At 34.2% G+C, this 16055-nt stretch overlaps 1 protein-coding gene across 1 annotated transcript; it reads right to left on the bottom strand.

Moving 5' to 3' along the window:
- Window positions 1-28: 28 nt before the first annotated feature.
- On the bottom strand, window positions 29-15827 carry LOC128211962 (tetraspanin-33-like). The gene is made up of 7 exons (XM_052917133.1): window positions 15476-15827; window positions 10918-11106; window positions 8451-8645; window positions 2733-2870; window positions 2331-2384; window positions 832-957; window positions 29-194 (listed from the first exon to the last, which is right to left on the bottom strand). Exons 1-7 carry the CDS (start codon window positions 15545-15547, stop codon window positions 114-116), a joined length of 855 nt encoding a protein of 284 aa, XP_052773093.1. The 5' UTR covers window positions 15548-15827; the 3' UTR covers window positions 29-113.
- Window positions 15828-16055: the final 228 nt, after the last annotated feature.

Here is a 16055-nt window from a genome sequence, read left to right as displayed (position 1 = left end):
TGTAATTCAGCACGTTTGAAAATTTAAATAATATGTTAATTTTTATTCGTATAACTAAACAAACAAAATAACACAGCAATCTCATTAAATTGTTAGCACACACAAAACACAGTTTACTTAGTAGATCGCCCCCACTTTGCTCGTTGAGTCAATACCTGCTCTCGTAACGTCCGGGACAGGTACATAAAATACATCTGAAATATCAGTAATATGGACACGTCATGGAAAAGCCATGTTTTAAGGTGGATGGTTCAAGGGCTGGTATTTAATATTGGTCTTAATTGAACGATATAGCTAATCGGATTACTTGTTATTTATAACTGACTAATAGAGTGAATGAAGTCAATGATGTAAGACCATATTAAGATAAAACTGAAGTTGAATATTGAAAACCAGCCCAGTGTCACATAACTCTACAAGACAAGAAATCAATAATCATAGAAGAAAAAAGGGGTCTTGTATAAAATATAAACACCATTTTGGAGTGGACAATTTTTAAAACAAATATTGGGGGAGTACCCCCTGACCCCCCTGCCAACATATTAAACCAAATAAATTTGCGCCGTCAGGGAGGGACACAAGTCAAATACCTATTCCTCTAAGTTACGCCCCTCTTACGACAACTCCTGGATCCACCCCTGCATTAAGCATCACATGTACGATAACAAGAGTAAAGTCGTGTATTTTTTGCATGTACCAACGAGAGCCTACTAATACAAGTTTAAAGAGATATTTCGCAAACGACTGTTAACTCAACTGCAACTGGTACATGTACGTGTAGCTTCACATACAAGTACACGTACACGTCGTGTGTCGCAACCCCTCTATTACCTGTGGAATAAGAATGCCAAGCATGACACCGCCTATCACCATGGCGTGCTCGTTGATGAAATTTCCCACAGCCTTTAAACATCCAATCTTGTAGATGGGGTTGTGGCTGTCGCTCTCCCCAAGGGTCTATTGTAAAACATGAATGTCATGAATTAATTATATTGTTGTGAGACCAAAGGGAACAAACGCAAGACTCATGACTTAGACACTGAACGAGAAACACAAACGTACATACATCACAAAATAGAAAATCAGAGCACTGGGCAGAAATCACATTGCGTCAACACCAGGCGACGGTTTTCGCAATTCCTTGTTTTAATTAGGCAGTCGGATTCCCCTAGTCCGTACAAGATCTAAGTCGGCCGTTAGTCGCCGGACGAAGCGCCGCCACGAGGACGACGCCCGCATGCTGAAGCGGTCCACGGGCGGCCGGTTCTGGCTCTCATTATCAATAAATGATGGGATTGCGTAATATACCGGCTTTGGAACGGCCAGTGGAACAGAGTCTACTGGAACATGAGTTTACTGAGGGTTTAAACTAGTTTAGTGGTGCTTAAAATACATCCTTCATTTTCAGCCAATGAAATTGCAGTTCGGCAAGCATTAAGCTAGGCTTAAATATTAAGAAATCCAACTTTCGAGGGTGTTCAAATGTCCGTCTCCTTCCATTCATCGAAACACACTTCCTGCGTCACATTTTGCGTTGACAATTTGTCAGTTAATGATGTTATTTCTTAGACAGTTAGATGTCCTGAAGTCATATTTTAATAATTATGAAGGTTTCGTTCGCTAAGCCCACTCCACCCATTCTTAATCATTAAAATGTAACTTCATGTCATTTTACTAGTACATATCGTGTTTGTCAAACTCATTGGAAACCACCTCTTGAAAAGATGAATAATAATATCTGTCATGTGTTACCGTTCCCGAGGGCACCTGCGTTGCCAGGTAACGAGGCTTGCCGAGTTACCGGCAACGCAGCGTGCCCGAGGGTCGGATTTTTCTATCCGGAACGGACACACATAATATTTTTTCTTGCACAAATTACATTACATTTTTTGTGAAGAAAATACATAAAAAGGCGCATTTTTGTACATAACACCAAAAAGCGCGTGCGATGATGTTTACTGACGTCATGACGCTCATTAATTTGTATTCACTGCATACGTCAATAAGTTTCTTTAATATCACGTCTTTTAAGGGTAATTTTGTTTTGTTTTTGAAAGAACATTTTTGTAAAGTTAATGCTAATGAAACTCGTCTATTTAAATCTCATAAATATGATTACATAAAGTGTATTATAAAAGGAATTGAAAATATTACGTCACAGCGCGTGACTCATCTGGCATGTGGGGATGCCAGATGGAGTTTTCCAGCACGCCTGACGTCAACGGAAATGCCTATCCGGTGTCAGTGCTAGAATATACAATCCTGTTCGGTTAAGAAAATCACTCGTAGTCTATCGATTTTGTTTAAAAAAAAGGTAAAATAGTTTTTACCCCTGACGTTGCTTTCATGACTCCTCTTCCACACAAAACATTCTTCATCTGACCCTGAAAAAAACAAGAACATACAGTACGTATAATTATTTATCTTAATATCACCTTAGTCGGATGTTAAATGACCTATTTTGTAGTCTTCCATACTTAAGTTTGTTTGTTTTATTATATTTTAGGTATAATGTTTGTACACTATTTTTTGGACACCAAACCCTCTAAAATGATACCAAAACTAATATGAGGTCTTCTAGGCATCCTAAATTAATATATTAAAGGGACTCGCTCATGGTTTGTAAAATGCACTCTTTTATTACGAAATAAATATTCGAAAATTAATGAATTATGGCTAAAAGCGTCACTAAACAGTTGTGACAGTACAGCTTTAAAGATAATTGGACTGACCGGTTGTAGTTTACAACACGAATGTGGCACGGAACATCGTTCTGGGTTGTTCGTTGTGGCGTTGATGCATTTATAGTACTCGTTCTTATCCCAGTCAAAGTAACCTGTATCAGAGTCACTGAATCCGCAACACTCTAGCTGTAAAGAAAATAGACATAGAAGCAAAAGTAGAAAGCTTGTGTTTTGGTTCGTATTAGCCCGTTTTGACCCTCAGGTTGGTATTTAATATTGGTCAAAATTGGATCTAAGAACGATGTAGCTAATCGGATAACTTTTTATTAATAACTGACCAATAGAGTGAATAAATCCAATAATGCATGACCATGAGATATGTCGCATATTGAATATCACTCCAGGCCATTATGAATATCATGGGGAGATTATCTCACAATGGAGAACAGCAACCAATCCAGAATCTAAATTGTTACCTGAACTCTTTTATCAGTTTTAATATTAAATGAAATGTTGTATTAAATGGTCATTGTCCGTACTCAACTTCGGCAAATGAACGTTCGCAGCGTATGCTTGTTGTTTTTTTACCGCCCTACACATGGTATACTCGATTTGACATCAAGTCAAGTTTCGTACGTTTTAGAAAATTATCACCGTCGGATAGCCGCGACACACCACTACACTATGCTTCGTTTTGTACCATGGGCAATTTGGCTACGGACATCTTGTGATCATTAATACTTAATGAAGCAGAGTCATTGGTTCCGCAAGATACCAGATGCCTTCCCGTAGAATACTATTCTGGTGATGCCGTAATTGCACTGGGTCCTTTTTTTCCAGAACAATAACGTTTATCAGCAGTCAAGACCATTCGGCCATAGAGGCTATTGACACTACAGGGATATTGAAGAATATTTATTCGTAGCATGCAAATTCATTAGAAGAAGATTGTCTCTCCAGGCTCATGCATATTCACCAAAACGAGATTATGTCAGTAAATTGTCCCACGGTATTTATGTAAATAACGGAATTAAATACCATGGTTGCCGACGATGGGAAATAATGCGAGGAGTTCTAATATTATTGCAGAACAATGCTATCTATGATTTAAATATCACAACCAGAATACATTTTAAAGTCGCTTGGTATCTCTTGGCACTAATTCCAGGCTTCAGGTCGTTTTGTTATTTTGAACCGGAATTTGAATTGGAATTCACCCCTACCGCTAAAGACGCAAGTACTTAACTGTTTTGACATCTAATAAAGCTTCCGCTCAAAATGTAGGCCTGAACTTTAATTACAAAAGTCGCTTTGATTTATGTATTGTGTTACAATATAGACCTGTAGTGTGAGTAAACAAAAAGAGTGACATTTTAAAAATTGCTGCGCTCTCTCTATACCCGCTATTTGATTTGCAAGAAAAACTCTTGGTTGTTTAAGTGTACGCAAATACTTTTATGGCCAATTGGTAATAACGTCTATGTATTAAAGCTGCACTCTCACAGATTAACCGTTTTGACAACTTTTATTTTTTTGTCTTGGAATGAGCCAATGTTTGTGTAAATATCTGCAAACCAGTGATATAAGACTGCTGACAAAAATCAGATCGCAGGTTTTTATATTTCCGTTCAAAAAAATTAATGTTTTATGGGTAAAAGCGTTACTAACGGTTTAAGAAAAATGCATAGAACATCATTTTTTGAACTTATATATGAAAATCTGCGATCTGATTTTTTGTAAGCAGTCTTTTATCACTGGTATCCATGCACTTGCGCATGAATTGGCTCGTTCGAAGACAAAAATAAAAAATGTCAAACGTTCAATTTGTGAGAGTGCAGCTTTAATGTTAAATACAGAAACGCCTTTTAAAAGAGTAATCTAAATGCTTTGCAGATTATAGTTAAACAGCTCTTTCTATTTAGAAAAAATATATATTGATTTTGAAAGACACCAAGGTACGTCTATGCACTTAGAGTCTTGCGAATAATGCTTATTCTAAAACTATCTGTAATATCAATATTTTCAACAAAATGATGTGTAAATAATTGCAGAACCAGTTATGTTTTACAGATACAGAAAAAAAACTACCATTTTGTCTCTTCTTATAGTACAATAACATTAAAAGGGACTAGACACTAGTGATAAAACGATTATCGAGTACAATCGATAAATCTTCGCTGACAATGCTATGTCGGCGACAATCGATAGTGGTTGTCCAAAATCGATGTCGCTAATGTTACTTCCGGTAACTACGTATTTTTTTGTTTTGTGGTAAAAGTCGAGTAAATGTAAATATTTGTTCAGGTAAATTCTCGTTGAGTTCTTTTAAACAAGGTAGATGAAGTGGGTCCGATCTTAACCTGTCTCTATGGTGTTGTGACCCGGCCTTACCTGTAAATACCGGGGATCCCGGATCGATGCATTCTGTTTTTGAAACCGTTTTTGGTTTCGTTTGTAATTAACTAATTTACTTCTTTGTTTAAAGTTTTATTAAATTAAGATGTTCTAATGAAATGTTAAATTTAACAGGTTCACAAATATTCAAAATGCTTTTACATGGATAAAATGCTAAGATAACTTTACATGATACAGTGTGCATCATTCTGCAATTAATGTGCAATTATTAAGTATGTGTTGTGTTGAAATGTTTTTTTCGTTTAGTTGTTAAAAGACAGAAAGGTTATTATGGAAATTTACTTTCTGTTGCAAAAAGCATGTCTATAGCATCACACGTACTGAATCCAGGTTAAACCTTTTAAATGGTCGTGATACTAATTATATAAATTATGTATTCCTGACTGATATTATGAACTCTCGATTATTGTCCGATAGTAAATCGAAATGCTTGATCCGATTCGATTCGATTATCGATAGCAAATGGAGTCCGATTTTCAAACACTACTAGACACCAACCAAATGGTCCAGAAATCGGCAAATACAGTATTTCCTCATAATAAGCCTAGAATTGTCAATACGAGCTAGTAAGAGGTTGAGTATACATCAATTTACATAACTAAAAGACTATGTTGTCGCTGTCTCTGCTGAGTTTACCCGTTTAAAAATAGCGCATATTGGTTTCCCAGTTTAAAGTGTATATATTTAGCATGTCAAAGTCACATGATTAGTACAGATACATATATATATATACTGACGTTATTTTTAAATTAACTGGTATTTACGTGGTAGACAAACCCAGTTATTTTTGAATTGAAAAAAATACGCAAAAAAACTGCGAAAGATACATGTGTCAGTAAGTAAGGTTCAATACGTTGTACACAAGGATTTCAATTTTATTTAAGTTTTTTTTACTTTTTTTTCTTGCAATGGTATTATCTGGTGTCTAGTCCCTTTAAATTTGAAGTTTCGAGTATTGAGTCTCAAACCCAGACTCCAAACGTTAGTGAATATGGGCCCTTGACAATTTGGCATTTGTCGATTTCCAGCAATACATGTAAAATTATAATGAAAATGTGAAAAGACTACCAAGACGTCTTTAGAGGTTTCCAAATGACTGTAATAAAGCCAGTCAAACGTATTATATTCTCTTTCGAAATGTAGCACTATTGTTTTCACATTTATCAAACTACAGACTAATTACACAGCAATGAACATTTATTTTTACATTAATATTAAAACTCTTTCGTTATTTAAGCAAGTCGAAGAAAAATGACAAAGTATTGTTAGGGTGTATTTCTCATTGGCGGTGATGATGAACACGACTGTTCATGCCTGTCATATCTTTAAAAACGCGAACAGATTTGAGAATGAACTTGATACAAATGTTTACAAAGCCCGTTTGCGCATGTTTAGGACGTTACCTTACTCCAGCAAAAACAGTGACCGAAATAAGTACCATAACGGCTTTTGATCAACTATTCATCGAAATAACATATCTGTTTAATTACCCTATGTCGAATGAAAACGGTAAAGAGTTTGTATCGACGTGTGGTTATCCAGTTCAAATGTTTTCTAAAATACCGTTATTTTTGTACTATGAGAGAGGATGCTTTCTTTTGTTCTTGTTTTTTTTTTGTATAAAATACATAATCATACATATCGGAACGGTTAACACAAGGTGGACTCTAGCCGTGCTATAACGTTCGTGCGGATCATTTATACTACTAGTATTCGCTTACATACACGCTAGTTATTGAACGTTTTCCTTGACAACATGGTACAACGCAGTTATTTCACCAGCTATCCCCATATTCTACTCTCTCGCTGAAGCGCTCGTGTAGAACTAACTCGGGTTGTGGGCGCAGTAACTAATATTCGTTTTTTTTTAAAGTTCGATTGATCCGGTCTTTTATTGTGTTTTCTTATTTGTTACTCATGGATTTGGAGTTACCTAGATGATAATAGTTATATGCCTCTGTTAACGTTCAGAATACTGGATACTGAAAAAAAAATACTTGTTTGCCTATATTTGTATTTTAACAAAGTATGATAAAGGTGCTGTCAAACTTTATCATATGTTATCTCTTCAAATTTAACATAATTATGGATCGTAAAGGCCTAGTTTTATTCTTCCTGTTTAAAATGTATACTGGCTGTGTACCTTCAGATATCTAAATGATTTATGCAATTTTAATATTAAAATTCAGGGCACAATAAGAACCATTCATTGCCCGTTCTCAATCAAATATTTCATACTTTTTGTCAACAAGCTTTTTTTAAGACCGATAAGGACAACGTTATATTAACCCGCGTTTACGAAAGGTCTGACTTAAAACGAAGGACCCGATCAATTTAAGCGAATAAAAGGTAAAGCTATTTGTCATTCTTTTTTTTTATTATTTATAATGTGTTTATATCAACGTTTATCAATCATTTAAACTGAAAACAATTTAGTTGTGGAGTCAACTTGTCGAACCCCTTCAGACTCCGCCACCGAACTCCTGGGTTTTGAAAAATTATATTTATTGGTTCTAACCTTTATTGCCTTTTGATGTTCTAATCGATCAGAGCAATGAATATTGAACTGTAATCATTTTGATCTATCAAAGCATACTCGGTGCAGCCCGTTTTTATTCTTGAGGACAATTTAAATGAAAATTTACCAATAAAAATAATACACAGACAATTTGGCAAGCCATTAAACAGGGGATGATGTAATGGGGATTAACAAGCTTTGCCACTCGTTAAAATACGTCTCGTAAAAACAAAAAAATGCGAAAAGTTTTTCCTGAAACTCGTTAAAGTATATCGATTTTCCACTGAAATCAATAAATATCATCTATTTGGTCTAAGAAAAAACGTTAAAAGCAAAAATGTTTTAAAAAAGCAGCTCTTATTTCGTTGATGGTATGGTTTATATAAATGGTGACTTCACCTGAGTGAGAAACACCGCAGAGGATACATATACAATATGCATATATTCTTATGCTCTTAAGGTAAACGTCAAATATACGTTTATCTAGTTCACCCTTAAAAAGACAAATATATATTTATCTCAAATCCAATACAACACATTTACGGAGTTTCACACCTCGTTTTGCTCCGTATGGAATTACATTGTTTACATCCGAAGCAATCCCCTACGCGGTGATCTCCCTTGACAAGCTGAGAACTCATGTACCAAAGGACGCGATCGATTCGAATACTACCCAAGGAAGAATATTTTACTCTTTTGTCATCAGGCAGGCGATCAGATATTCGACTTGTGTTTCTAATTACGAAACCAAAAATACGCTTCTTTACACAACACTTAAACACGATCTTTATAAAACATACTTTAAAAAAATAATAAAAAAATAATATACTAACCGATTCCTGCATGGAGTCAATCAAATTTCTCATGTCATCATCTTCAACTACCCCATACTTTTCTATGGCGTCTTGAAAGGTCTTTTCAGGAAACAGGCCTAACTTCTGCTTCGCTTCAGGGACGAAGTAGAAGACGAATACAAACACGATTAAGATAATCTCGCCGACGAAAAACAGTGTCATCATCCAGGTGTACTGAAAGACAATTACATAATCATGTAAATGTAATTAGATATTATAACAACGCAAAACGGTGAAATGGATTTTTAATATATATGATAAACATGAACATTGTTTCAAAACCAGTCGATTGTCATTGATCTTATTGTATGTCAAACTCTAGAAGTATTAAAATAAACGGCTGTACAACTTTTTTAAATGAGCTATTTTTGTGCATTCAAAATCTTTTAGGATATTACATATTCAGCAAGATAATATTCAGAATGAATGAATGAATGAATGTTACAGTATCTAAACGCGATATTTAAACACATATTTTGAACTTGACAACATAACAAAGAACATATTTTCGTATAATAAGTAACATTTTGAAGAATCATACCAGCCTGGGACATTATGTGTTCTTCTTTGACTAAGTTAGGCATAAGGACAAGATGTGTACTACTGTGTCAACATAAGGTCTTAGTATAAAAGTCATACCAGCCTGAGACAAGATGTGTACTACTGTGTCTAAATTAGGTCTTAGTGTAAAAGTCATACCAGCCTGAGACAAGAGGTGTACTACTGTGTCAACATTAGGTCTTAGTATAAAAGTCATACCAGTCTGAGACAAGATGTGTACTGCTTTTGTCTAAATAAGGTCTAAGTATAAAAGTCATACCAGCCTGAGACAATATGTGTACTACTGTGTCTAAATTAGGTCTTAGTGTAAAAGTCATACCAGCCTGAGACAATATGTGTACTACTGTGTCTAAATTAGGTCTTAGTATAAAAGTCATACCAGTCTGAGACAAGAGGTGTACTACTTGTGTCTAAATAAGATCTTAGTATAAAATCATACCAGCCTGAGACAAGAGGTGTACTACTTGTGTCTAAATTAGGTCTTAGTATAAAATCATACCAGCCTGAGACAAGAGGTGTACTACTTGTGTCTAAATTAGGTCTTAGTATAAAATCATACCAGCCTGAGACAAGAGGTGTACTACTTGTGTCGAAATTAGGTCTTAGTATAAAAGTCATACCAGCCTGAGACAAGAGGTGTACTACTTGTGTCTAAATTAGGTCTTAGTATAAAATCATACCAGCCTGAGACAAGAGGTGTACTACTTGTGTCGAAATTAGGTCTTAGTATAAAATCATACCAGTCTGAGACAAGAGGTGTACTACTTGTGTCTAAATTAGGTCTTAGTATAAAAGTCATACCAGTCTGAGACAAGAGGTGTACTACTTGTGTCTAAATTAGGTCTTAGTATAAAATCATACCAGTCTGAGACAAGAGGTGTACTACTTGTGTCTAAATTAGGTCTTAGTATAAAATCATACCAGCCTGAGACAAGAGGTGTACTACTTGTGTCTAAATTAGGTCTTAGTATAAAAGTCATACCAGTCTGAGACAAGAGGTGTACTACTTGTGTCTAAATTAGGTCTTAGTATAAAAGTCATACCAGCCTGAGACAAGAGGTGTACTACTTGTGTCGAAATTAGGTCTTAGTATAAAATCATACCAGCCTGAGACAAGAGGTGTACTACTTGTGTCTAAATTAGGTCTTAGTATAAAAGTCACACCAGTCTGAGACAAGAGGTGTACTACTTGTGTCTAAATTAGGTCTTAGTATAAAATCATACCAGCCTGAGACAAGAGGTGTACTACTTGTGTCTAAATTAGGTCTTAGTATAAAATCATACCAGCCTGAGACAAGAGGTGTACTACTTGTGTCGAAATTAGGTCTTAGTATAAAATCATACCAGCCTGAGACAAGAGGTGTACTACTTGTGTCTAAATTAGGTCTTAGTATAAAAGTCATACCAGTCTGAGACAAGAGGTGTACTACTTGTGTCTAAATTAGGTCTTAGTATAAAATCATACCAGCCTGAGACAAGAGGTGTACTACTTGTGTCGAAATTAGGTCTTAGTATAAAATCATACCAGCCTGAGACAAGAGGTGTACTACTTGTGTCGAAATTAGGTCTTAGTATAAAATCATACCAGCCTGAGACAAGAGGTGTACTACTTGTGTCTAAATTAGGTCTTAGTATAAAATCATACCAGCCTGAGACAAGAGGTGTACTACTTGTGTCGAAATTAGGTCTTAGTATAAAATCATACCAGCCTGAGACAAGAGGTGTACTACTTGTGTCGAAATTAGGTCTTAGTATAAAATCATACCAGCCTGAGACAAGAGGTGTACTACTTGTGACGAAATTAGGTCTTAGTATTAAATCATACCAGCCTGAGACAAGAGGTGTACTACTTGTGTCGAAATTAGGTCTTAGTATAAAATCATACCAGCCTGAGACAAGAGGTGTATTCCCTCAATGCGCCCAGCCAACCAATCAGCGTCACAACAACAGCAATTGATCCGATAGTGCACATGACAGTAGAAGGATCAAAGAGGAAGTCGATGGCGTCATGGACTTTCTTGTGCTTGATAACCAGAATATAGGCTCCAAGAGCGGTCACAGCCATAGACACCAGCTAGTAAACAAAAAATGAGGACTAAAATATACAGAGACATACATATTACAACCAGGGTATATGCATCGATAGCTGTCAACGCTACACTCTACATTATTTTATTTTTTTGCATGTAAACAAAAACAATGGCGTTATTATCTCAGACTCCTGCGTTTGATATCCAGGATGTATGCACCGCCTGCTGTGAACGAAAAGGAAACCATACATGATTCATTATCATATTTTGTAAAAAAATAGAATCGTGGACGTTCCTACGTTTGACAACCAAGATCGAGTGCATCAACGCTAGGGTCACACTACTCTATTACTTTTACAAATTGCTATATACAAAAGCGATGGTGTCATGTAGTTGTTTGTGATTTTTGCACGTGATTTTTGCACCGTGCACTTAAACGGCTACCGCTAGTGAGACTAGGTAGTGGCGAGAAACAATGGAATCGTAAGAATTATAACTAAGGCATTCGGAGCAGTCAACATTAAAAAAAAACATACAAACAATGACGTTAGCCTTTCCTGCGTTTGATAAGAAGGATGTACAGTACTGTTAAGACCAAACTTGACAGTTAGTGAACTTCTTGTTCACTATCAGTTCACCATCAGTGCACTTCGTAGTGCACTAGGGTAAGACAAGGGGAAGACTAAATGCAGACAAGGGGCTGACCAGATAAGGTTTATTCAGTCTATAATAAAGGCTATCTTTACAGTGAAACTTAGAATGATGGGTGTAGTTTAAACAGATGTTTTAATGTTAATTAATTTATAGAGAATACTTATAATCCATTTGGATCTTTCATGTAAATGATATAGATTTATTGAATTAAAAAACTGATGTTTTGTAAAAAAGAAATTGTCACACAAAGATATTTAAATGTTTTTTTGTTTTCTTTATTAATATGTATTGCATTATTTTGATATTAATTGATAGGTATAATGATATAACTTTGGTTCTGGGTTAAAGGGTTTCATCTTCAAACACTTATTGAACATAATGATGAAATGAATTCATAAGCCTTTATTTTAACAATAACAATACATTTTACAAGGATATAATGAAGTTGTTCGTTAATTTAAATAGGTAACCCTCAAGGTTAATACCTTATTGTTCCAAGCTCAAACTGTGAAATTGTTGTGCCATTGTTGATTCATTCAAAGGTTATAAAAAGAAGATTTTCTTCCGTCTATTCTAAAACTTATAATTTTATGTTTATTTTTGTTTAACAAATGTATTGCGATTTAAGGTGACAGCCTAACAGCATTATCAAATAAGTACAACATTAATTATTATAGTACATTTTCTAAATTGTACCCAGATTTATTGATTGCATTTCTAATTTGAAACACATCATAGATAAACATATATTTTAGAAGTTTTGTATAATTGGTTCTGCTGCTACATTATTAAATTAAATACTATCCATTGAAGGCTACACTAAGCCTTCTTTAAGCACCCCCCCCCCCCCCCAATAGTACACAATTCTGTGTATTGATCTTTATTGCCTCCTGCTGTCTTTTAAATCTCAGATCTGTCAGTGTTTGACTTACCGTTTCATTTTGATAACTTTTTAAATCATATTAAAAGCATTATAACAATGCTTTAGAGTAAGAATAAGAGTAATGTTAGTTATTATTAATAATATCCCATTTATATGATTTATATCCTACAACATAAATGTAATGTTACTTTATTTGTTTATTATTTACTTCTCATCAGTCAAATTAATACATTGGCTATGCACATATTGTTTATGCAAGAATTGGTTGTGTATTAATAGGACAATGCTATTTTCTACTCTAAATGGTGTCACCTCCAAATGGCCCCGAGCCAAAAAACAATTACACAGGAAATTGGCCCCTGCAATGACACTAGTGCAATAAACAAGGGATACACAGCAGAGAATTAACATGACAATCTTCTTAAAACTAGGCAACTCAATATTTTCTTACAAATTTGGTTTTAGAGAAGAGATGTTAACAACATATGTTTTTTATAAAAGATGGAAAATAGTTTATATTTATTAATCATATTTTGCAATTGCATTATAAATTTAAAAAAAAACAACTATTTCTTTAGGAAACTTTTCATCATTTGTTAATCAAATTGTTAAGAGTAGAGATATTTAATTTTAACCATGCATAACATGTATTTTAACATCAAATAGTAAGTTTAATAGAACTCATATTCATTGTAATGCCTGGTTAATGGTTGGATGCATAGGATAATTCCCCTTTTTGTCATTTTTAAGTTATCACAGCAGGGTCCCTGATACTTCCTGTGTATTGTTTATTGTCCCGACCTATTGGGGCTAACATTGTTACAATGGGTAATCTCATTACAAAAGTATGAATAAGCATTTTATCATTTTCTAAACATTCAAAATTAATGCCTGGTTAGTGGGCCATTTAGTAGGATAATTCCCGTTAGTGCTCTTTTTATAGATAAAGATAAATAGATACATTCAGTATTAAATGCTCAAACTAGGCTTTTAAGAAGTTTATTTATGAAAAGTAATGAAATTAAACGTGAATATAGTTACGTAACATCTATACAGGAAAGTTACAGACAATTGCAATATCATCTAGATTGACATTTATAAACTTTTTGATGAAGTTATAATGTAATGTATATATGAAAAATCTGTTTCTGAAGAAATAGCCTGAGCTTCTATTTTTAAATCTAATTAAGGCAAGGTATTTTTTTTCAACACTGCATGCATTTTTTTTCTACTTTTAAATTACAATTACCTTTTTTATCATAAGCATTGGTTTTGCATTCACTGTTTGAATATATAATAGTGCTGTTCACTTATTTACTAAGGATTCAGAATTATTACTTTGTAATCACTAATTGACTTTAACTAAATGTCTGAATTACCAAAACAAATGTTTGGATGTTACAATAGTAGCACAATTATATTGATAACACCCCTATTTTCAAATATTGGCTTAAAAAGAATATTTATTGGATTTATGTAAGAAATGTTTTATTCTTATTTCACCTTCATTAGAATAAAAAAGTTGACAAATATGACCAGTAAATGCTGGGTAGAAACCCATTGTCTTTAGTTACTGGCCCATTAAATGATGATCATCATAAAGTCATCAATAAATGCAGTATACTAAAATGTTTTATCACAAGTTAATCTGCTAGAGGAAATGATCTTATCAGTTAAATTAAATCAATATAGTAAGGCCAATCTGAGTGGACCAGGAAAATCTATACTGGCTTATCTAATAAACTACAGACTACATTAGTTTATCCTTAGTGCACAAATTGTTCACTACTAGTGCACTCCTAATGAACAAGAGTGTAAAGTTTGGTCTTAACAGTACTGTAGGCACAAGGAGAAATCACAGCCAGTGGCAGTAGCCAGTGAACATAGGAACACTGAAGTAACACATACGAAGGGTTTCCGCGTAAGAGTTATGAAAGGGTGGTGCACCCTGCCCTGTTTGTTAGCTCATGTTTGCCCTATTGGATACCAGCATGTGCACCCTTCTGTCTTCTTAACATTAAATGTTTAAGACTGTCAGATATTTCTTTTGATATTGTTGAAAATTATAATATGATTATTAATTCATACACACTTTACATATTTATGGCAGTTTAAACATTTAACGCTTTAATTAACTCAATCACTACAATTTTATGTCAAATTGATACTGTTCAAACTTTTCACAGCCCAGTACAATGTGCCCTGTTTTCCTTTAGCACCCTGTCCCTATTTTGCAACACCATGTCCTTTTTAAAACCTGGCTAAAAGCCTGCATATGTGCTAACCAGAATGAAGATAACGAGTGCTGTCAACGCCAACGACACCTTACAATTAATGATTGCGTTATATTATTTTTATCGCTTGATAACCAGAATGTAGGCTTTATAACGAGCGACCACCGCTAATAAATTGCTAAATTTACAACAAAAAAACACAAAAACATGTGTAGACATCAAAGCAAAAACTGGCTAAACTTTGATACACAAATCTAAATCAAAATAATGAAAAAACAAAACAAATTATTTTAATTATAGGCTTAGCTCTTAAACCGAACGAAACCCTGGTTTTAATTCAGACTTAAGACTTCATAAACTTGGATCTATTGTTGTCATTATTAGGAATATTGGTCTTAAAGGAAGTTGGTTGATTTTAATTTTAATGATATTTATATGTTTTATCTCGAACAGGCAATCAGTGATTGGGTTTTTCAGAATTTAAGTGCTTTCTAACAATCTCTGTTCATGTCGTTATCTCACAAGCTTGTTCTTGGAAATAAAAATGAACTCTACTAAAATTTTAACCGAGTTAAAACTACCTAGTTACACAACTTAAAAGTTGAACTACATACAGTATATTTCGTATCATAAAAAACTTACCCATAGTATAAAGTTCCATAGAAACAAGGTGTATTTTACGCACAAGCTCACAGCCGACTGTTGCCTCGCCATTTCCGGAAGGTATCCTTGTTACTTGTATAACTGCAGATACGCAATTTAAACGAAATTGTTTTTTGCAATTGTTCAAAAACAAACAATTACAATACACTATTCATTTATCATCCCCATTGTTATGATAAGACAGTGTTTATAAATGTCAACCGCAGATATGAAATTTATTCAGAGGTTCAAAATATAGTCCGTTATTAAATGCTTTGTTCATGAAACAAAAGGAAGAATTATTTGATAACAAATAAAGTATTACTCATTAAGAACACAACATTTGGTAGATACCATGTACATGTTTGTCAATTGTAAATGATTATTTGCCTTATCTGTAGGTTGTGATGTGATGTGTATAAAACTGAACAGCGTTATCGATAAGCAAATAACAATGAGATAACATTTAAGCTGTATGTGATTTGAATAAAGTCCCTTTTCAACTTCAATGTTTAACTTTTTATTTCGATGCAACAACTATGAATGTATATTAACATGGCGATACGTGCATGGATATACT

This window comes from Mya arenaria, chromosome 12 (genome assembly GCF_026914265.1).
Source record: "Mya arenaria isolate MELC-2E11 chromosome 12, ASM2691426v1".
NCBI lineage: Eukaryota > Metazoa > Mollusca > Bivalvia > Myida > Myidae > Mya > Mya arenaria.
The sequence above is the reverse complement of the archived record's forward strand: the minus strand, read 5'-3'. Positions and strand labels throughout refer to the sequence as shown.